Source organism: Aquarana catesbeiana, linkage group LG11 (assembly GCF_042186555.1).
Source record: "Aquarana catesbeiana isolate 2022-GZ linkage group LG11, ASM4218655v1, whole genome shotgun sequence".
Lineage (NCBI taxonomy): Eukaryota > Metazoa > Chordata > Amphibia > Anura > Ranidae > Aquarana > Aquarana catesbeiana.
The window spans coordinates 140,798,184-140,822,640 of NC_133334.1; the positions used below are offsets into that span (position 1 = coordinate 140,798,184).

The following is a 24,457-nucleotide window of genomic DNA, read 5'->3' on the forward strand; positions in this document are numbered from 1 at the left end:
AACATGGTGTTTAGTCTAAACAACGCTCACACAACCGACTATTACCACAGTAAGAAAAATAATATTTTGTTACTGTGGTAATAGTCGGTTGTGTTAGGTGGTGTGAGCATTGTTTAGACTAAACACCATGTTTTGTATTTAACATGTTATGCCAATAATGTCCTTTTTAATCGCAAAAATAAAAATTTCTATTTTGTATCTGAATGCAATGGGTGTGCCTCTAAAGTCCATGTCTCCTTCTCTTGAATAAATTCTGCTTTATTGGCTTTTTGTTTGCCAGTGTTCTGTTTGGACCTAAAAAATATTTACAGAAGTCAGTAATGACATCCTGTTTTTCTCCTATGACAGGTTTGCAGGAACTCATTTACTAGTATTAGTGTCATCATTAGTACCTTATTAGTGTCGTGTTCCTGTTTTTTTTTTTTTTTTTTTTCAGCCAATCACAGTGGCTATTGGCCAGTAATGATCTTCTCCTCTCTTCTGCCAATAATCAGCGACTGTTAATTTATAGCCATTAACCTTCTGGTTTCCTTAGGAACAAGTGCTCCCATTATGCAGATGTGCGTACAGATCACAATGTGAATTGGCTACACCCCGTGTGGCCCTTGGGCCCTGCAGTCAGTAGAGAGAGTATTGATTTGTAATTGGGGTCCATTAATTGTCGTAAAGTCTAACAGTTTCATGCAACATGTACCTAGTCTGATTGTCCTCTATAGCATAACGTCAGTCTGTAACCACTCCAGTAGAACAATCTCTAACTAATTCCTCTAGTAAATCTTCAGCCTATGACAGTTTATTAAATTAATTATTATATGCTATCCTTTTGGAGATATTAGGGGCCGCATTTGAGGCCCCCCTTACCTTGCAAGTTGACAACCATTGGGCTACACATCATTTATCTGCAGGTAGAAAGGCAAGGATGGTAGTGTGGATGGTTGATGCTCTCTAGATAGGAGCTGTCAATTTGCAGGATACATTACATACCACATATCATGTGGCAGAAGCTATTTCCAGAGCAGACGAGAAACATATTTATATGGCACTTTCTGCCAGTGTAGAAAGATTGATTGTGTTAATAGTAAAATTGTAAAGATGAGACCAACCCTTGTATTGTTTTAAAATATTTAAAGGAGTAAACTTAGTGTAGCTTCAGTGAGTGTATATGAGTTGTTTTCTTTCCTTACTTTAAATGTTTTCAAATTTTAAAGACTGTTTGTCCCTTTGATGTACCATGTGGGCTAATATGGCATATTTTCAGCATTTAACCGTGACACATGATTTATTATTTTTTTTTTTTTTTTTTTTTTCCCCCCAGATGTTTTCCTCAGCAAAGCGTTACATGGGAACCTGTAAGGCTGGCACTACATTATACAGTTTTCTTGTACAATTTTCCTTTAAAGCCTGGTATTCACAGGCCAGAATTCAGCAGAAACCGGCTTCTGTTGAGTGGGCATGCTGGAAAACCAGCAGCCGATTAGCATCTGATCTGACTGGTGTGTTCTGGCAGGAGGACAGTCCCTGTGTCAGAAGACAATAGCTCAGCAGGTAGATCACTGTACTAACATTGCATAACTAGTACAGCGAGCTTCTTCTTTTTTTTTTTTTTTTTTTTCGTTCTGCCCACTGTGTTGAACTAAATTTTTCAGTGTGTACCAGGCTTTGGAATTGCCAAACCCATATATTATGAAGTCCAATCTAAACGCTTCCAATTTGTATGCAGTCAGACAGGCCCTGCACTACATAGTTAAAGAAAAATCTAAAGGAAATTATATAAAAAAATTGTATAATGTATGGTTAGCTTTAATCTATCACAGCTAAAAGGGAATTCATTTTTGCCCATACAGGGCAAAGCAACATGCTTATCTAATTTTGTACCCCACCCCTACTCCGCTTTCATATTGTCTGTTCCCTTTCCAGCTTCAGAGATCGTGAAATACTTGCCACTTCCAGGAAAAGTGCTTGCATTGCATCACTGTAGCAGTCAGTTGGCAGGCCCTATCAAATCTGTCCTATGTCAGACAGCCCTATAAAAACAGTGGCTAGCTTTTCTTGCAGCTTACGCATGCTTAGAGATTGAAAGAACGTTAAAGCTGCATTGACACCTGAGCGTTTCATAAACGCGCAGAAAACGTGTTGTGTTTGCGGTGACATTCATTGTTAATGGCACCCCAAAACGTGTGTTCACCTAACACTAGGTGTGAACCTAGTGGAAGATTAGTGAACTAAAGTGAACATGTTAATTGTTCCTGCATGGCATGACTGCAGCATCAAACTCCATGAGATGCCACTGAACGAACACAGCTTACTAGAATTGAGCAATAACAACCTTTAGAACCAGATTCGAGTTGTGCCAGCTAAAAGCTGTCCTGACAACCCTTTAAGGAAAGCCTGAATTATTCCTTGGCTTAGGGGTATCCATGTCCATCTAAATACCAAAATCCCTGAATTCAGAGGGTGGAGAGTTTTTCCAGTTTGTGCGTACCATGTGCTCCATTTTCTCTCTCAAAAAAAAAAAAAAAAATCTTAGTAGTCCATATTGTATTCAACCAAACTATATTCTGTGTACAAAACGAGTACATACTTATTTCATTAAGTGCTCAATAAATAAGCCCATATGACTTTGCAGTCCATGCATTTTAAAGCAGAACTCCAGACATGAGCAGATACAGAATGTACTCCATTTGTTTCCTGAGTCTTTTTAATCAAAAAGAAAATGAATATGCATTTTTTTTTTTTTTTTTTGAACCACAGGCTTTATTCCCTGTGATTTCTGCTTCGTAAGACTGGTGGCTGCTATGTTCTCTATTTCCCCAGCCAACGGTCTTGTAACTTCCCTACTGCAGTTCTGTTCCAGCAAGTAGGGATGTAAGTACATCCCTGCTTGCTGAAGTGGGTGGACCCAGGAGTCTCAGAATCCTAGTCTGAACTGCCCACTGCTGATGCAACTTCCAATGCCTGGCCTGCTCCGCTCACGCTCTGCCTACACACACGGCTGTTGCGACCTCCATTTCCCTAGGCATTGTGGGAAATGTAGTGTGATTTCCCTGCATGGATATGAGGTTCAGACATCAGAAAGTCCTCCTCCCAAGGCCTGGAAGTAGCACGTTATTTTGAGGGATATGATAACATCACTGGGGCAGAAAACTGGGTATTATAACAAATATTTATAACAAACGTGTTATACTTTCCTGCTCTGTGCAAGGGTTTTGCACAGAGCAGCCCCGATTCTCCCATTCCGGGGTGTCCCGGCAGTGGTTCTAGCTCCTCCTCTTCATCAGGTGCCCCCACGGAGATCTGCTTGCCCTGGGGACACCCGTGCAGGTGCACTCACACGTTCCACTGCTGTGTGATTTGCCCCCCCACGCGCACACACACACACACACACACACACACACACACACACACACTTGTGTCACTGGATTTGATTGACAGAAGCTCCTGCTGTTATCAATCTATCCAATGAGGACGGAGACATCGGCTAGAGCTGCTGGGCTTGTGCTCGTCGCTGGAATGGACGGGTTCAGGTAAGCAAAAGGAAGGGGGGGGGGGCGCAGCTGCAGCACAAAAGGTTTTTCACCTTTTAATGCACAGAATGCATTAAGGTGAAAACCCTTGAGACTTTACAACCCCTTTAACACTTTTTCAGTGGTCTAGTAGAGCCTGGGGAGAGGCATTTAGAAATGCAGACAGCAGGATTTCTTTAAAGCCAAGTCTGTAAGACCGCTCAATTGCACATGTTGACATGAAAGGAAACACAGCTCCTCATTACAGATCAGGGGGCTATCCAGCCAGCAGTATGAAAAAGAAACAAAGTTACAAGGGTGCAAGGATTAGAAAACTAGTAGCCGGTTTATTGACAAAACGTAGCCTCGTACATAGAGAATGACTGACTGTGTAAAGCGACAGGATGTCAATTTAGCCAGATGGATTCACTGAGATCTGTAGGCCAGGACAGAGCACACAACCCACCAAGGAGGATGACTATCACATCCATGGCTGCTCTTGCTGCACTCTAGATAAATCAAACGCAGGCACAGTGTTCAGAAGAGTATGGGTAGTAACATGTATCGGGTGCTTTGTCCTATTTGTCAAGCCTGCCCAAAGGGGATATGGAGCTGGCTTTAAAGCCTATTTTGGGGTGGGAAAAGCACTACAGTGTACAGCTTGGTGATGCCAGAAGAGGACTACAATTACCAGAAAGACAATATTAATAAAAATGTATGAAATATAATAAATCTAGTGACCTCTAGACATAAACATTGTAATACAGATCATGTTACTTACAATAACAATAATGGCTCATTATGTTAAAATTGCTTTAGATTTAAAAACAAATTTAATGGCAAATGCAACTATATTAAAAAGTATGTTAAAACAATTTAGATAAAAACAAAGAATAACAGTTAAATGTATAATTAATACAATTACACTATATGCCCATGTTAACTGTAATCCATATCAACATGCATGTACATACACCCATAATGTACACTTATATATAAATGCATGAACCCACATGTAAAAGATACAGTACCTATGTATAAAAAAAAAAAATCTAAATACGCTGTGTGAAATCTACATAAACACAGAATGCAATAATTTGCAAATCTCATAAACTCTGTTTTATTCACAGTGGAAAACCTCATATGTTTAAACTGAGAATATGTACAATTTTAGGAAAAAATAAAGTAATTTTGAAATTGGCGACAATGCGTATCCAAAAAGTTGGGACAGGGCCATATTTGTCACGGTATAGCATTCCCTCATCTAACAACACTGGAAACAGAGGAGACTAGTTATTGAAGTTTTGGTAAAGGAATGTTGTCCTATTCTTGCCTGATATAGAATTAAACTGCTCAACAGTCCTGGGTCTTCTTTGTCATACTTTTCGTTTAAAGATATGGCAAAAAAATTTAAATAGTGAAAGGTCAGGACTGCAGGCAGGCCAGTTAAAGTGGTTGTAAACTCCCCAGCCCAAGTTTACTGCAATAGGGTTGTCCCGATACCACTTTTTTTTTTTAAGACAAGTACCGATACTTTTTATCAAGTACTCGCCGATACCGATTATGATACTTTTTTTTAATGTCATGTGACAGTTGTTTTTTTGTCTTTTGTAAATAAGTACTTTTTTTCCTTCACTGATGTGTGCTAATTAGGCTGCACTAATGGGACAATGATAGGCTGCACTAAGGAGGCCCTAATATGCAGCACTGTTGGGCACTGATAGGATTAGGTGGCACTGATATGTGGCACTGATTAAGCAGCACTGATAGGTGGCACTGACTTATGGGCACTGATAGGTGGCATGCACTGATGGATGGGCACTTAAGGGTGGCACTGATAGGTGGCACTGATTATGCAGCACTGATGAGCACTGATAGGTGGCACACACTGATGGTTGGGCACTGATAGGTGGCATGCACTGATGGATTGGCACTGATAGATACCACTGAGTGATGAGCACTAATGGGTAGCACTGATGAGCACTGATAGGTGGCACACTGGCTGGGTACTGATAGGTGGCACGCACTAATGGGCACTGATACGTGGCACGCACTTATGGCTGGCACTGACTGAGGCGCACTGATGAGCAGTGCACTGATAGGTGGCACTGATTATGCGGCACTGATTATGCAGCACTGATGAGCACTGATAGATGGCACACACTCTTGGCTGGGCAGTGGCACTGAAAGGTGGCACTGACAGGTGACACGCAGTAATGGGCACTGATAGGTGGCACGCAGTAATGGGCACTGATAGGTGGCACGCAGTAATGGGCACTGATAGGTGGCACGCAGTAATGGGCACTGATAGGTGGCACGCAGTAATGGGCACTGATAGGTGGCACACTGATGGCTGGCACTGATAGATGGCGCTGACTGATGAACACTAATAGGTGGCACGCACTGATGAACACTAATAGGTGGCACGCATTGATGGGTGGCACGCACTGGCTGGATGGGCACTAACAGATATCACTGATGGCTGGCACTTATGGGCATGAGACGATTTGCTTTTCTATGCTGCCTTTGCGACGCCCATCTTGGTACACCTTGCACTCGGCCTCAATAAAGTAGCAGCGGACATCTTGTTACACCCAGCCCATATATAGTTCAGCCTGAACTATATGGGCTGGGTGTAACAAGATGTCCGCTGCTGGCAGGGTGTACCAAGATGGGCGTCGGGATTTTTAAGCACTGACGACTGTGTAGCGGCAACACGGAGCGTCGCTTCCATTACCGAATGAGACGGCTCCGGTCGCCGAGCCCTGCACTCTTTGCTTGAGGACTCGGGGGACTCGCTCTCTGCTCAGCTCTCTGCTCCACCCCCTGCTTTGCCCACTGACTTCGCCCACTGAGTTCCTGTCTCTCCCAAGGTATCGGCTAAGGTATTGGGAGCATTTGTGCGAGTACATGTACTTGTGCAAATGCTCGGTATCAGTACCGATACTAGTATCGGTATCGGGACAACCCTATTTTGCAATCACTTACTTGTAGGTGGCTTTAACAGTTTTTTACCAACTGTGCTGTTTAGGAGATATCGCCAGTATCTGTTTCAGTGACGTCGGTCGCACATGCGTGTTTTGTCCCTCACGTCACCCTCAGCAAGACGTCCGTCTGTGCATCTATATGCCTTGCCTCTGATAACAGAGCTCCACAGCATTACAATCCCACGAGATCCCTGTGTTCTTGAAACACTCCATGTGACCAGCTATGTCACAAGGGGTGTCAGTGTTAACACAGGGAGGATATTTGCATGTGTGCTCTTATTGGTTTGCCGGGCTGTTGCCATGGTAACGGTATACTAAAACGAGGCTTGGTTAATCTTCATCCTGAACATGCACAAGATTCTGGCTTTGACAGAGAGGAAAGGGTGGAAATACAGATGAGGCTAGAATCGGAAGGCAACCGCAAACATGGAGCCGGCTTAGGCAGGAAGAGATGAAAAAGAAACTAAGCTGCAGAAACAGTAAGAAAGATCCTAGAATGCTTATTCTTATCCTGCTGAGTTTATAAATGCTATACGTAGTGGCTTACTCGGCATATATGATTACTCGGCATATTTCTTCTTAATCACCTGAACTTTTCTACTACGAAGCCATGCTGTTGCCATAGATGATGTATGCAGTTTAGCATTGTCCTGCTGAAATCTGCAAGGTCTTCCCTAAAATACATTGTCTGGATGGGGGCATATGCTGCTCTTATACCTGGATATATCTTTCAGCATTGATGGGGCCTTTCTAGATGTGCAAGCTGCCCATTCCATACACACTAATACTTTGAGACCTTTGATTTGTTTTAGTAAGAAATGCCTAGGAACGCTAGGGGAGATTTTGTTTTGAATATTGGGTGCTTTTTCAACAATCGGCTCTTTTTTTTTTTTTTTTTTTTTTATGACCGGGCCTAATTTGGACCTCCCTGGAGTAGAATACCCCAGTGGCACCAACTAACTCTTTCTATCTGCCTAAATGTGGCAGCTCTTTATCTCTCATTGCCACATGACACTGTACCAGTGTTGGTAGTAGTCTTAGATTACATCAAATTACTTTATTATTCTAAGATGGGAAAAAAAGGAAAGATCTTTTTACCTAGGTGGAATCCTCTTTAAGCTCACTTACAGAATCTTTGGGTAATCCAAAAGAAAAGGATGTTGGGGTGCAATCCACTAGGTCCACTCCTTCATTGTGAGTGAAGTGAGTAAGAATCACAATAGAGTAGATCTGTTAAGCAGCCACCTTGTGTACTATGCTCCTCTATCATTATAGTGTTTATTGGTTGCTTGATCGAGACACTTATTTTAATGAAAAGCCATTTGGGTTGTTAAGGAGAGAGAGAGACAAGATCTTGCCTGGAAACAGAAAAAAAGGACATTCATGCAAAGATATATATTTTATATTTTTTATTTTCAAGGGTGTGAAAATAAAATATATAGAAAGAGAAAAAATATTTTTATGCTAGTTTTGCTTGTACTTGTCAAATCTAATTCTAAAGCTGGCCATACACGCATCATGGTTCAGCAGGAATCAGCTGAATTTTGATCCATCAATCAATTTCCCATAAAAAGTTCTGCTGGAAAATTTCAGTTTGATCCATACTTGTAGCCAATCAGCTGCAGCTCTGATCAGTGTATGCTAATGGTGGGGGGAGTCTCTCTGCCGAGTTCCCTATAGCAAGCACTTGCTATGGGAGCACTCACGTATGCTCTCTCCCGAATTCCGCTCTGTGTGTCCGTTCCCTCCACGCTGGCTGTAAATGACAGCAGTGGGAGCCAATGGCTATGTCTTAGCCAATGATGGGGGAGAGACACAGGAGAGCTGCTGCTCTCTTGCACATCACTGGATCAAGATAGGATTAAGTTATGTATTTAGGGGGATCTGGGAGAGGATGCTGCGCACTTTTTTTTTTTTTTTAAGCTTTTCTTTTAGGTTCTGTATGTTGTCCTATCTAGTTGATGAAAGTACATTACCTGTAGTTCTAATATCTTATCTTTAGAAGGAAATCTCCCTTTGTAAATAGGCTGATGTTTGTTTATACTGGTATAAGCATTCTCCTAAAAGGGCCATAATATGCATGTGTTGAAGCGCAAGATTTCACCTAACCCAAACCCTGCTACTGTGTATTTTGACATGTTTCTCCTTGCTAGTTCATGAAGTGTTCTAAAGGGGTATGACATTTCTAAAACTAAGCATTTAAAAGGTTTACTACCTGTTTTGGGACATGTCCTTGCCAAGTCATTAAATGCTTATTGTTTGCAAACATGGCAGAACAAGGCTGTACAGAACAACCTATAACTAATAATCTGTTCAGTTTATTTTATTTTTCTTCTGGATTTGGCTATTGTGGTGGATTTTCACCATGCTAAGTATTTAAAGAGGAGTTCCAGTCAAAAAAAAAAAAAAAAAAATTCAAAGTCAACAGCTACAAATACTGCAGCTGCTGACTTTTAATTGGACACTTACCTGTCCCAGGGTCCAGCGATGCGGGGGATCGAAGCCCCGCTCGTCTCCCCCTCCGTTCAACGGCGCCGGCATTGCAACTGTGGGCGCCGGGCTGTGGCTTCACAGCCTGGCACCCACTGCACATGCGCGAGCAGCGCCACGCGCCGTGATTGGCCGCTCAGTCACCTGGGACCTGTAATAGGTCCCAGATGAATGACAGGAGGGAGGGAGCAGAGCTGAGCCCTTCCCGTGCCGAGGGGGAAGTGATGTCACCAGCCCAGGCACTGGAAGAGGCAGACTACAAGGGACCCCCTAGCAACAGGCATTTAGAGGTAAGTAAAAAAAAAATATCCTAATTTTTTTTTGTATTAGGATTTTTCATGTAGTTTTTTTTTTTTTGGGTGGAACCCCACTTTAAGTTGGCGATTATAACAAATTGAACTATTTCTTTACCCCCCAAGATTCAGATATGGAATGCTCTAATGCTGGCAATTATTTATCCAGTGCTTTTAAATACATATTCAAGAAGCTTAGATGATATTTCTTACATCGTGTATACATCTGTTTTTATAGGTCTTGCATTAGGAGTTTATCACTATCTTTGAATCCCTCCCCCATAAGCAGAGTGGGGGGGGGGGGGGGGGCGGCATTTGCATGGCTCCAGTAGGAAGTCGTTTTGAATAGAAGCTCCCCAGAGATGTTGTCATAGTAACCACAATACCTACGGCTTCACACACTTCAGGCACCATGGAAACATACCCTCCGACATATCCAATTTACCCCTTTCACAGTGTGGTTGTCTGACAGTCACAAGCTATGTTCGCTCATAGCCTAGCACATATAATAACTAGATTTAATTGATCCATAGCTAGAATTTTTTTTTTTTTTCTCATCAGAGACGTTAGTGTATCTGCTGCTTACTTGCGTCTGTAACATCTGGCTACATATGAAAAATGACCTTGTTAGCCATGTAGGGACAGTGCAAGTTCCTTTGCCCAAAAATATGATAAATAAAAAAAGCTACTATACAAATACCTTTTACATGGCTTTCTCAGTATCACATTGGTTTTGATCACTACATCCACAGTATTACAGGTTTACAACTTAACCTGTGAGTGATCATAGCTAGTGTTTCTATCCTTTGTTTTTTTTTGTTCCTGTTTCAGACCTACTTATCTATGGTGTGGCATCAATAATATCAAGCCAATGTGGAGTAGTTACTATGTAAAGGGCATCATTTAACCACTTGCCTACTGGGCACTTTTACCCCCTTTTTAAATTTTCAGCTTTCAGCGCTGTTGCACTTTGACATGGTCATGCAACACTGTACCCATATTAAATTGTTATAATTTTTTTCACAAATACTGCTTTCTTTTGGTGGTATTTAACCACTTCCATTGGGACACTTTGAGGAGTGGGACTGCCAGGGTATCCATTGCCTGGCACAGGTATATAGAGAGGGGAGGTTAAAATCTTTCCAGGAGCTGGTACAGGAGTATGCAATCTCTAATAGGTCATTTTACAGGTATTTGCAACTCAGGCATGCCCTAGAGGCACAATTTGGGAAGGATGGGCCAGTGTGGTGTGAAATGACCTCTCTGATAAAGCTTATTGATGCACATACTACGAAGGGATTGATCTCTGACATTTATGGATGCCTGAAGGCATCAGCCCAGGAGGGCATGGTGGAAAATAAAAATAGGATTAAATGGGAGGGAGATGTGGGAGCACTGTCCGATGTTCAATGGAAGCAGGTTCTGTCGCTGGGGCCTAGGGTCACTCTCTCTCTCTCCTTCACAGGTGATGTCTCATTTTTATCTTTCCTATAGGGCATATTATACACCATTGAAATTATTTAAGTGGGGTAAGAGGCCCGACCCAAAGTGCCAGAGATGCGGGGGAGGGTACGGAGACCTGATTCACATGTTTTGGCGATGCCCCAAATTACATATATATTGGAAAGGGGTTGTGGAAAAGATAAATTTGGTGTTTGGGACGTCGTTATATATATACAAGAAGAGGGGTAATTATAAGAAATTCGAAAAAATATGGAAAGCATGGCTGGACCAGGAAGAGGTTGGATTGGGGGGGGGGGGGTGGTGATATGGGGGGGTTGGTTTAATAAACAATAAAATGTATGGCAAAGTGTATGATGGGGAGTGGATAGGGGGTGGGAGAGCGAATGGGGGGAAAAAGGAAGAAATTATTCTCAAAGTCTACTGCCTATGGGCGATTTGAACCGACGCACATTAGAATGATAATAATGTAGGGATAGGTATTAATGTGTTCTTATTTATGATAATATCCTTTGTTCCCTTATTATTTGTCTGTTGTAATGAATTTTTTTTTTCAAATAAACAGATTAAAGTAAAAAAAAAAGTTTAACCACTTCCATACCGGGCCTATTCTGGCACTCCTCTCCTACATTTAAAAATCATAATTTTTTTGCTAGAAAATTATCCAGAACTCCCTTTTTAAGCGGAGACCCTAGGGAATAAAATGGTCTTTTTATATCACACGAATAACCCTAACATGCTAGATTGGAAGGACTTTAATGGTACCAAATGGGTATACAAATGTCAGTTTATACAAGTTAAAATATATAGGATATAGAATTGTGCACATGTACCACAAACATGAAAATAAACACAATGTAATGCTCCTCTTAGTGTTTATACTCATCAACCCCACTGCTGTAGGGGATAAGAGACTCGCTGTAGCTTCAACGCAGTTGCGTTTCCCAGGTCATAGCCCTCTTCTTCAGGAAACTATATTGCAGCCGAGCACTAAAATAAGAAATATTGTAAGCATCAATTTCAGTCTCAATTCATCAGTTAACCACTTAAAGACCAGGCCTCTTTTTCAGACTCGGTGTTTACAAGTTAAAAACAATTTTTTTGCTAGGAAATTACTTAGAACCCCCAAACATTATACATTTTTTTTTCTAACACCCTAAAGAATAAAATGGCGGTCATTGCAATACTTTTTGTCACACTGTATTTGCGCAGCGGTCTTAGCCCAATTTTTTTTTTTTATATTGTGAAAGATAATGTTACGCCAAGTAAATTGATACCAAACATGTCACACTTCAAAATTGTGCCTGCTTGTGGAATGGCGTCAAACTTTTACCCTTAAAAATCTCCATAGGCGACTTTTAAAAAATCCTACAGGTTGCATGTTTTCAGTTACAGAGGAGGGCTAGAATTATTGCTCTCACTCTAACGATTGCGCCGATGCCTCACGTGTGGTTTGACCACCATTTTCATATGCAGGCGCTACTCTGGTATGCATTCGTTTCTGCGCGTGAGCTCGTTGGGACGGGGTGCTTTAAAAAAAAAATTTTTTTTTCTTCTTAATTATTTTACTTGATTTTATTTTTTCACTGTTTTTAAGAAAAAAAAAAATGGGTCACTTTTATTCCTATTACAAGGAATGTAAACATCCCTTGTAATAGAAAAAAAGCATGACCGGTCCTCTTAAATATGAGATCTGGGGTCAAAAAGTCCTCAGATCTCATATTTAGACTTAAATGCAAAAAAAGAAAAAAAAAAAAAAAAAAAATTTGTCATTTGAAAAAATGACACCAGAAAAATGTGCCTTTAAGACGTATGGGCGGAAGTGACGTTTTGATGTCGCTTCCACCCTGCTATAGTATGGAGACGGGTGGGGGGGGGCCCATCTTCCCCTCACTCGTCTCCATACCCAGCCACGAACAGGTCCTGATCGCCTCCGCAACTACCAACGGTAGCTCTGGTAAGCAGCGGAGGGCGTGGGAGAGTGGCGGGAGGTTGCACCTCTCCCGCCGCCGATGACGGTGAAATCGCGGCGAATCCGCCACAGAGACCACCATTATCGTAAACAGAACCGCCGGCTCTAAAGATGGATACCTCGGTTGTGGCAGCAGCTGCTGCCGTTACCGAGATGGCCATCTTCAAACTGCCGACGTATATGTACAGAAGCCGGTTGGCAAGTGGATAAGTGTAATGGCTCAATTTATTGCCACATACCTCCAGAATACATATAAATGGAGTCACAATATATGGTCCTCCTACAGCCAGCCGCTGCCAACCCTCCGGTCATATGGGGTAGTCCACAGATAATTCTTTAGGGATACCAAGATCCCATTCACAGTTTCAAATGAGTATCTAGAAAAATATCTTATAAAGGTCCTTATACCAAGTGTAACTGGATGTATTTCTGCGTCCTAACAACACTATGCTTAAAGTTACCAGGGCAAAAGGATAACCTAGTGTGGGACCCTTTAAAATGACAAACTACACCCCTACTCCCCAGTTTGAGAAACACCTCTACTAAGATCACTCTTCCTGCATATGGTTGTTATCAGTAGCAGGGAAATTACCCACAAGCCCTCATATAAAGGGTCAAACGTATCCCAGAATAGAATGTACGTCCAATGTCAAACACTAAGCCACAATTTTTGTGGTGTTGGATGTATACAAATGTGAGAGGTATAGTGCAGGATGGCAGAAAAGGGGCTCCGGTGTGGCGTTCCCTTGGGCCAGGATCAGGTGACTCCTCTAACCCACATGTGGTGAGGAGTCCTAAATAGGGTGGAGGGGGAGCTACCTGCAAGCGTGCTGGGATGCCAGCTTGTATCTCCGGGTGGTGAAATCAAGTTTGGCTCCATTGCACCATAAATGACACACTGCGCATGAGCGGCCACTGCGTCCTAGGCAGTGGACTGCGTCGCGGTCATAACGTCACAGGGCTCTCGACTGGTACACTGCGGGAGCAAAACATGCATCGCCCATTCGTCAAACAATCAGAAGCCGCCAACAGGTTTTGCCCCTCCTTGAGAAACAGCGCCACTCACTCGCCAAAGGGTAGAGCCAAATACCCAGGGCCGCAAGGAGAGAGGCGGGCCCAATCATGGAAGCACAGATGTGTCCACCGAAGCTGGCCTGAGGGTTCCTTTTATGTTTCCACATTCCATGTCTTCCAATAGGAGACATGATATCACCCCGCCTTAATGACGGATACATGTACATAGATCATTTGCCAGAAATTACGTTTAGTCTTACCGACATAGTAGCTACCGCATACACATTTCATAAGATAGACGATGCCCATTGTCTGGCAGTTTGTAAAGTGCTTGGCTTGATGGATTTCACCGTTTGATAAGGTATGTCTCTTTTTGGGCCCCAAAAATTGGCAGTATGAACAGCCACCACACTTGTGTGTTCCCGGATATTTGCATTTGAACTGTCTGCCTTCCCTATTAAAGTGGCTCTCTACCAATTGGTCCCATATTGAGTTGTTCCTACAGTAGACAATCTCAGCTTTTATCTTTGATACAATTTGCTACCTGGGGGTCAGCTTTCAATAAGTACAAGTATTTATCAATAATGTGTTTGTGTTTGATATTGTTGCCTTCAATAGCTTATGATTAGTTTTGTTGTACCAGTTTTATCATCACTGTTATGTTTAGTTGTTTGAAAGACTAGCCCCTCTCTATCCCTGCAATTCACTGATGCTTTTTTCAGGGTATTTTTGGAGTACCCTCGAGCTAATAATCTGTCCCTGAGTTTGTTGGCTTTATGCTGGAAATCCTCCTGCGATGAACAGTTAAGCTTGATGCGCAAATACTGTCCATAAGGAATGGACTTAATCAGGCTAGTTGGGTGTCCACTATTTGCTCGTAGAATAGCATTGCCTGCTGTGGGCTTGTGGAAATGGGTGGTTCCCAGTGTCATATCTGTCTTTGCGAATACCTCAACGTCCAGGAAGGAGGTTATTTCCTGACTGCAGGTCATAGTAAATGACAGGTTAAAGTAATTTGTGTTAAGTATTTGAGTGAAGGCATCAAGTAACTCACTAGATCTGTCCCAGAGTATGAGAATATCATCTATGTACCTGTGCCAGGATAGAATGTGGCACCGATACATAGAGAGAGCCTCATCGCTCATGATTTGGCATTTTCACCCCCCCCCCCTTGTACAGGTTAGCGTATGATGGGGCACAGGAGGTTTCCATCACCACTCCCTGTACCTGGAGGTAGTGGGAATCGCCAAAAAAAAATTGTTATGGAAGATGAACACACGGAGCACAACTACAAACTCACTGTATGATTTTTGACTGGTACTTCTTTCTTGTAGGAAAGACTTAACCACTGAGATTCCCTTGTTGTGCGGTATGCTACTGTACAATGCTTCAACATCGACAGCTACCAACCACACTCCAGGAGGAACGTGGGTATCATCAATGATCTGTAAAAGGTGGATTGTATCCTTCATATAAGGCGGCAGGGATAGAACATGAGGGCGTAAATGCGTGTCAACTAAGATGCTGGCTTTTTCCGTTAGACTAATAAGTCTGGAAATTATGGGTCTACCTGGTGGTTTCGTAAGATTTTTATGAATTTTGGGTATTGAATAGAAGGTAGGAGTTCGTGGCCAATTTATTCGCAATAATTCCCCAGTGGTTTTGGGGCTAGTGCCTTGATTGTATGCTTGATTTGATCAATTGATGGAAGTCTTGTTGAGCTTTCACCAATTTGCCCTATAAGACTTTCCTGTACCAGCCAGTGTTCTTAAGGATATGTTGGCACATTTGAGACTATTGGTCCGTGGTCATAATGACCACGTTCCCTCCTTTAGCTGATGGCTTTGTTACCAGTTTAGGTCTACCCTTGAGATCCTTTACTTGTTTTTTGGGCCCAGGTGAGATTATTTTTAGAGCCTTCCTGGGTTTGTAAAGCTTGTATCTACTGTGTGGTTTGTAAAACAAACGCTAATATGTTACCATTCAAAGATAGGGAGGTGAAGTTCGTAGATTTCCGTTTTGATTTAAACTAACAAAGGAAAATTGGCAGCATTAGGAGTTTTCATGTATTTCTAGTAGTGCATCTAAATCGATCTGGTCAGTGACATCAACCTCCTCAGAGGCATCGCTCTCTTCGAGTAATTCAATTAATTAAAGTCCTGCCTTTTATACCGGGACCAACCAAAGTTGGCCATCCAGTCCTGTTGAGTTTGTTTTTTTGACTGATCACTTTTAGCAGCAGCTTTCTGGCAAAGAGGTTGATATAGTTACATAGTTAGTCAGGTTGAAAAAAGACACAAGTCCATCAAGTTCAACCAAAAATATATCCTTTGTCACACTGTATTCGTGTAGCAATTTTTCAAACACTTGTTTCATGAACTAAAAAAAACAAAAAACACTAAAGTTAGCCCAATTTTTTTGGATATATGAAAGATGTTACACTGAGTAAATAGATACCTAACATGTCACGCTTTAAAATTGCGCACACTCTTGGAATGGCACCAAACTCTAGTACTAAAAAAATATCCATAGGCGACGCTTTAAAATGTTTTACAGGTTATCAGCTTAGAGTTAGGAGGTCTTAAACTAGAATGGTTGCTCTCGTTCTAACGGTCGTGGCGATACCCCACATGTGTGGTTTGAACGTCATTTACAAAGGTGGGAGCGATTGTATGTATGGAAATAAGGGAAGAGTTTCCGCGCTCACGGACTTAGAGGCTTGCAGCCTCCCCTTACACTTACCCCCGAAGGGGTGAGTTAAATAATAAAAGGATTTGATTAGGGGTAAATGGCGCTACCTTATCTGGGTATCTGGACTTATAATTTAATAAACCTCAAAAAGGAACCAGGTACTCTATAATAATAAAAGCACCCCTTTATCCCTCATTAGGTGGTGGATCTAGATGTCCCCCGTTACCTAAGTGGACTGTGCTATCAAGTCAGTCTCATACCTATATACAGGTGTACACTATGTGATAAATCAGCCAAAATTAAGTGACATTTAATAAAAAATCAATAGTGACCACCAAACAAAACAGAAATATATAAAAATAAAATCAAATAAATAAAATAAAAAACCACGGTACAAACTTATATTAATCCTCAAATGTGTCCAATAAACCTATAAGCAAAATTGTGAATATAATTAATCCCACCATTAAACATATACTGCAAAGTTACTCATTAAATAATATAAAACCAATGTAAAATAGTGAAAATTAGTGAACAGCTTACTGGAAAAATTTTTTTTTAAAAATATATAAATAATGTAAAAAATGGACCCTGATGACCCATATACATCTTACTGCTGCCTACTATTACATGCCTACTACCCCTGCAGGGGTACATGGAGCTGGTGAGTGGGGATCTTTGAGGGGGAGCACCGCAAGTCACTGGATTTGATCAGCTGGTTTCACGAAAGTCACCGATTACAGACGTTTTCACTTCCTGCTATTGGACTTCATTTCATTTTTTACATTATTTATATATTTTTTTAAAAAAATTTTTCCACCAAGCTGTTCACTAATTTTCACTATTTTACATTGGTTTTATATTATTTAATGAGTAACTTTGCAGTATATGTTTAATGGTGGGATTAATTATATTCACAATTTTGCTTATAGGTTTATTGGACACATTTGAGGATTAATATAAGTTAGTACCGTGGTTTTTTATTTTATTTATTTGATTTTATTTTTATATATTTCTGTTTTGTTTGGTGGTCACTATTGATTTTTTATTAAATGTCACTTAATTTTGGCTGATTTATCACATAGTGTACACCTGTATATAGGTATGAGACTGACTTGATAGCACAGTCCACTTAGGTAACGGGGGACATCTAGATCCACCACCTAATGAGGGATAAAGGGGTGCTTTTATTATTATAGAGTACCTGGTTCCTTTTTGCGATTGTATGTATGGATTCGCTTCAGTGTGTTCAGCTGTTGGCGTGAGGAAAGTAAAAGCTGATTAACCGCCTTGTGTTTACATCCTGTAATTGGCTATCATTGGCTGACAGCTGATCACATGGTAAAAGCCCGCTGTGATTGGCGATCAGAGTGTGCCGCAGGGGGGCGCGCGGGCAGTGCGATTACGAAAGAATGCCCGCACTGAAGCTGTCTTTCAGTTATAACGTGGGCGTGAAGTGGTTAAAATATATTGGCTATAATGTTTGTGGCAGTTATGTATGTGAACGACATTTTAAATGAGTTTGTCAGTCATATGTAGAAATACCAAAACGTATAATTCTGCAGCATGGCTCGAACTCCTGTTCCTTTAGGTTCATTCACACCAAATGTGCAAAAAAACTGATGTGCAGATTTCACTTGCAGAGACACGAGTTTACATCAATTTTCACGTACGTTTAATTGAGATTTATACACGTTACAGATTACTGCGCAGAAAAAATCTGCATGAGATTGTGGCTTGAACAGGGCACATAGTTTAATTATTTTTTCTTTTGTGCCCTTTCATGATACATACGTAAAAACTTCTCTGCACTATGGTGTGGACGAGGCCTAACTAAAATCCTGGAATAATTCTACTATCAAAATGTAGTTTTTACATTTGTCTGGGCAAAAAACATTCAGTACACCTCTTTAATACAAGCACATTTCACCATGTTTTATCTATCCTTCAGCGTATGAAAAATTACCTAGTGATCTGTCAGAAATCCAGTGTGTGTCTGTCTGTGCTCACATGCAGCGTCTTTGCACTATTTAAATCTCCAAAAGGGGTTGTCTGTCCTGCTGGACTACAGAATTCCAACTTTTGACCACCACTCTCCGTCCCACTCCACATACATATACGTTGATTTTCTTTCCAGCAAAATATGCTGTGAAAGGGGAGATGGGAGTTGTGAGGTTTTCTAAAAGGAGAAAACTTGGGGAAAAAAAACCAAGTGGCTAAAATCGAGAAAAAGACATGCGCTCCATAGTGTAATCCTGATTTAAATACCAATTTAATGTGGTAAATGAGATGACAACCAGGCACTTCATACAACTCATATTCCAGTATCAAAGATGGCCGTGGCGTGTGTTCAGTCTCTGCCCTTGTAGTTTTGTCAAAAATGACATCAGGAGCATATTTTTTTTTAAAGTTCCTAAAGAGGTTTCTTTTGCCTCACCAGTATCACTAATTCTACAGACTACTAATGGACCTTTAGGCCCCATTCACACTCGCAAAGTGGGTAAAGTGGGAATGTGCTTTTCTGCTCATGGGTTATTTTTTAGTGTGTTTCTGCATGTTGCCAATAGGGCAGCCTATTCACTTGAATGGACTTTCCTATACGTGACAAACCCACCAAAAAACTTTCCCGCACTTTTTCAGGTGTGGAGCATGGCCTGTTTTGCAGTGCGACAAATGTGGAAAAATCTCATTGCTTTTAGGGTGTCATTAAGAAATAATGGCACCTCAAGCACATTCTGACGCACTTCTGAAATGCGTTTTCAGAGGAGTGAAGTGTGAATGGGGGGCCTTATAATAGGCTCATGAAATGTTTATTTTTAGCTGATGTGTAATATATATATATTTTTTTTCCTTTTTCAGGAAACCAAGTGGAATTCCTCGCCTTCTGGAGTAAGTGGTGTTTTGTTTTTTTGTTTTTTTTTTTTTGTTTTTTTTTACACCCATTGATAAAATATCTAGAAGTCTGATACTGAAACCTTTTTTAAAGAATTTGAGTATCTTAACAATTCAAGCTCCCACCTAGATTTTAAAGTCTGTCCTTTTTGTTAGATCAATGGAACGTTTGCTTTTACTATGTAAAAAAAATTAAAATCATGAGTAATCTAGGGGTGCTCTGAATTGCCTCACTTGGCTGAAATAAGGAAGGTTCCAAATTCGGAAATCATTATCTTCATATTTATTCTGGGCCAGTCACCCTATTGAAGCCAGTGGATCAGCATGACATCCACTCATCTAGCATACTCGGAGGGTTTCTTTAATAAAAGAGTTGTTGGCTTCTGGAATGGACTAATTGACTTGTGTATTGTACTTTTATTTAAACCTAACCTGTGGTTTGAAATTGTAAATCAATTATGAAGGTTTTTTGAATCACTCAAAGGAAATTCAGAGCTGGCTAGCTCTGCCTACTGTTGCTACCATTTTGGGGAAATTAAGAGCAAATAGTAATGACTTGCTATGCCACACCACAACTTAAATGTTTATTGTGAGGTCAAAAACTACACTTCACACCTACCGATTTGCAGTAAATAAACAAAGACGTGACATAATGATCACCAAAGCTTTGCATTTTTGGGCACCAGCATTGCTACTTTAATGTAAACGCAGGCACAGTTAGATGACAAAGTATGTTTACTTGTCAGATTTGTCTTTTTTTGCACATCCTGAGGCCCCCCCAATCTTGGGAGCGAAGTAAAGTGGTTCTATAGCTTTGAGCTCTGCCACATCACTGTACATACCACAAGCCACTCATACCCCCTCAGCTGCTAGTTATAGTCTTTAATTTCGTAAGCAGGATGATGGAGTGTCAAAGTTTCAGAATTGTTTGCAGGCAACCTTGTTGGATTAGGTAAACCAACATTTTGTTTTTCTTTCCTAGCATTAATCCATACAAACCCAGCCAAAAAATCTCATTCTCTGAGTTGTATCCCCGAGATGTGGAAGATCAAAACAGGTAAGGCTTTTTAATTTTGAGAGCTGCCTTTTTTAGCAAAAAAATAAAACTCTGGGCTGAGAAATAATGTGAGCTGCCATTTTTCCCTAAAACTAACTGCTTTAGGGCAATTCTTTGCACCTCACAGGTTGTGAAATAAAAACGAGACACATTCATACAAAGAGCTTCCATTGTTGACTTTTTTTGAAAGATGTCTACGCTCCAGGGCCGTACTTATTCTTGCTTTGTTGCCCAGAGACACACTGGCCTAGAACAAGCATGCATCCAGTGAATTCTGATGTTTGAACTAGGGTTGCCACCTCATCCCTTTCAAACCAAACACATTACATATGTTCTGAGGGTAATTTATTGCAGATATGACACTGTTTAAATACCACCTTAATTAGCCACAGAACCTGTATAATTAATGTGTTTGGTTTTAAAGGGACGAGAGTGGCAACCCTAGTTTGAATTCCAATCTTACATGTAGTTCCAATATGTCTAACCCCACAGTTTCGCTGTAAGGTGTTTTTTCTGTGTTACACTTCTTTAGGCCAACTCCATCCACCATCTGCATATATTCCCAGGTGAAGGGATTTGTGAGCCCCTAAAATGTGTTGGCTGTACCTTACTTACGTGTTTATCAAGATTTTTTTTTTATTTTTACTGGAACATTTACAATCTAGTGGTGCCATCAACCTTCATTGCAAATTATGTTCTGATATTTCACTGAACAACTGCTAAGCCTCTTGTTTTATGTGTTGTTGCAGCCATTATTTGCCACTTGGTTTAAAGAGACCCTGTCACCACACAATTTAAAACAAAATCTTTCCATAGGATTATATGTGCATTTACCTTATTTCAGGCATAGTATTTACATGTAAAAGCCTCCCTTGTGTAGACACTCAAACCCTGAGACTGCTGCTGGGTGTCGTCATCTTGGACGTGATGTCAGCAGACTCTGAGCTCTATAGTATACCCTTTTGCTTCTCCTTCTGCAGCTATTTTAATGGTTATGTAGAAAGGTGAATGGAAGTGCAAAGGAGCTGCTTGCACAGGCAATATTGATTGGATAATTCCAGAAGAGAGGAGGGATATGGCATGCAAGGAGGGGAGGGGCTGTACTAGGGAACTGACTAGTCAAATTTTCTAGCAAGTTCAAAGGCATACTGCAAGTTAATTAAAAATCTTTTATGGAAAGGAAAATGCTGCAAGTAAGCATTTAAAGCTATAGTAAACTGAGGCATTGAAAAAAAAAATACCCTGCAAAGGAAATTGCATAATGTGCTATTATCAAGCATGCAGATCTAGTAGACTGTATATGGTAAATATTAACAACTTTAACAATATTAACATAAAGCATATTTTTCATGGATAAAGTAAGGATAAAATATGATTGGCTACTATAGTCACTGTAGGCCAGTATAGTGACAGGTTAGGGCTGTATGCTATAACAATGTGCTCAGTCACTTACAGCATTGCTGGATATGAACACTCCCAAGGCTGCTGTTGTCTCTCCTCAACTTGAGTGAATGAGTCTTTGGGAGGAGTGGAGGAGACAGCCACACCATGTGCTCCGCCCACCAACTCCAGCTGCCTCGGGAGATATTTCTTATTTTTCTAATGCGAGCAGGCAACTCCTGGTAAGAGTACTGTACCTTAATTGCTCTATGAGTAAACACTACATTCTTTTAACAGCTTTGAAGAACTCTTTGGGAAAAAACATAATTATTCCACTGGTCCTGAGGAATACTGTGAGAGATACCAGTACTCTCAAAATAGTAAGTGAAAAATTCAATGTACATCTTGTGTGGTGTGTTAAAAAATATAACCTCCTATTAGGGTACTTCGATAGTGTATGTATGTGTATATATAATATATGTATGTGTGTCACACACACGCACACACACACTGTTGTGAAATGGTAGATGAGCCTTCGCTCCAGTCCTAGGTCCAGAGCATTCTGGAGCAGGTTTTCATCAAGGATGTCTCTGTATATTGCTGCATTCATCTAGCATGATGCTGCCACCCCCATGCTTCACTGTAGGGATTGCATTGGCCAGGTGATGAGCGGTGCCTGGTTTCCTCCAGACATGACGCTTGCCATTCAGGCCAGAGAGTTCAATCTTTGTTTCATCAGACCAGAGAATTTTGTTTCTCATGGTTTGAGAGGCCTTTTGACAAACGCCAGGCGGGCTGTCATGTGCCTTTTTATTGAGGAGTGGCTTCCGTCTGGCCACTCTACCATACAGACCTGATTGGTGGAGAGCTGCAGAGCTTCTTGTTCTTCTGGAAGGATCTCCTCTCTCCACAGAGAAATGCTGGAGCTCTGTCAGAGTGACCATCGGGTTCTTGGTCACCTCCCTGACTAAGGCCTTTCTCCCCCAGTTGCTCAGTTTGGACTTGCGGCCCACTCTAGGAAGAGTCCTGGTGGTTCCAAACTTTTCATTTATGGAGGATGGAAGCCACTATGCTCATTGGGACCTTCAATGCTACAGAAATTTTTCTGTGCCCTTCCCCAGATCTGTGCCTCGATTCAATCCTGTCTCGGAGGTCTACAGACAATTCCTTGGACTTCATGGCTTGGTTTGTGCTCTGACATGCTCTGTTAACTGTGGGACCTTAGACAGGTCTTTTTGCCTTTCCAAATCATGTCCAATCAACTGATTTTACCACAGGTGGACTCCAATCAAGTTGTAGAAACATCTCAAGGATGATCAGTGGAAACAGGATGCACCTGAGCTCAATTTAAGTGTCATGGCAAAGGCTGTGAATACTTCTGTACATGTGATGTTTTTCGTTTTTTTTCTTTTTAATTTGCAAAGATTTTAAACAAACTTTCACAATGTCATTATGGGGTATTGTTTGTAGAATTTTGAGGAAAATAATGAATTGAATCTATTTTGGAATAAGGCTGTAACATATAATATGGAAAAAGTGAAGCGCTGTGAATACTTTCCGGATGCACTCTATATAACTGAGTTACTTGACTGAACTTCAGATTCTTTACATGTTCCTAAATGCTTATTACACCCATCAACATCTCCTCTCTATTAGATGGAAGTTTGTATGTTATGCTTGAGCTGAATGTTGTGCTCACTGTTCTCATTCACAGGGCACTGAAGCCCAGTGTTATTGTGCTTAGGGCTCCAAATACGTTAATATTTAAGCTAGAGATTTCTGTTACAATATTCAACTCATTTTAAGAGCCTTCAGTGTGCTGAATCTTTAACAAGGAACTGCCATAGTATGGTAATGTGCCAGTCCAATTTTAAGGTCTTCTCTCAAGTCTGTGCTCTTGCATTTCTACCCCTTTTCCACACAAAATGAGCCAAAGTGCATCACCTAACTTTCTGACAAGTGGATATATTATTTGCCACATCTCATTATTCAATTTATTTACGCGGAATATTTTTAAAGCCCAGTGCACAACTCCTGTTTTTTCCTATTAAAATTTCCTGGCAGGGCTGTTCCCTTTTTCCTGTTTTGCTGTCCTTGCTAATAACATTGGGTTCTGCAAAGGACCTAAAAACTATTAATTGGGGACCTACACATAACTAGCTGCCTAAAATGACCAAACTGATCTTGTGTTTCAATGAGCCCTTCTTTTTCCATTCATTGTTCGGTCTTTAAACACCAACTCCAGTTCCATTTGGTTTCACTTTGGTTTTCCTCTATACCTTGCTAATGATGGTGAACACATCTGAGAGGTCTAAACTAAAGCTGGTGTAGAGCTATCCCCGTAGGGGCTGCTGTAATTTAAGTTTTTTTTTTTTTTTTTTTTTTTTTCCCCAAGATTAGTGCTAGGGCAGCCAGGCAACAGTTCATTCACCCCAGCTCATTGATCAGTCAACTGTTATTGCTGAACAACATGGAGAGGGTGTAGGGTGATCTGGAATACTCCAGGACTACTGACTAACAGGACAACACACTTTACTAAGCCTTCCTGGACAGTATTTATGCAGAAGCAAAGGAAGATGGCCGGAACTGAGTCCTTGTAAAAGCTATCTGTTAGAACTACCACTGGCACATAATAATAATATTAAATATAATACAGGATTAATATAGCGCCAGCAGTTTGCACAGAGGACTAGGACCCTGAACTCAGATCAGTACTC

At 41.0% G+C, this 24,457-nt stretch overlaps 1 protein-coding gene across 1 annotated transcript in view; it reads left to right on the forward strand.

The window, feature by feature from the left end:
* Positions 1-24,457, forward strand: part of LOC141112316 (uncharacterized) — a 128,356-nt gene that overhangs the window by 48,283 nt on the left and 55,616 nt on the right. Inside the window, exons 3-5 of the mRNA XM_073605002.1 lie at positions 19,271-19,300; positions 20,286-20,360; positions 22,038-22,120. Of these exons, the coding sequence (XP_073461103.1) occupies positions 19,271-19,300; positions 20,286-20,360; positions 22,038-22,120 (188 nt within the window). The remainder of the gene's footprint in view (positions 1-19,270; positions 19,301-20,285; positions 20,361-22,037; positions 22,121-24,457) is intronic.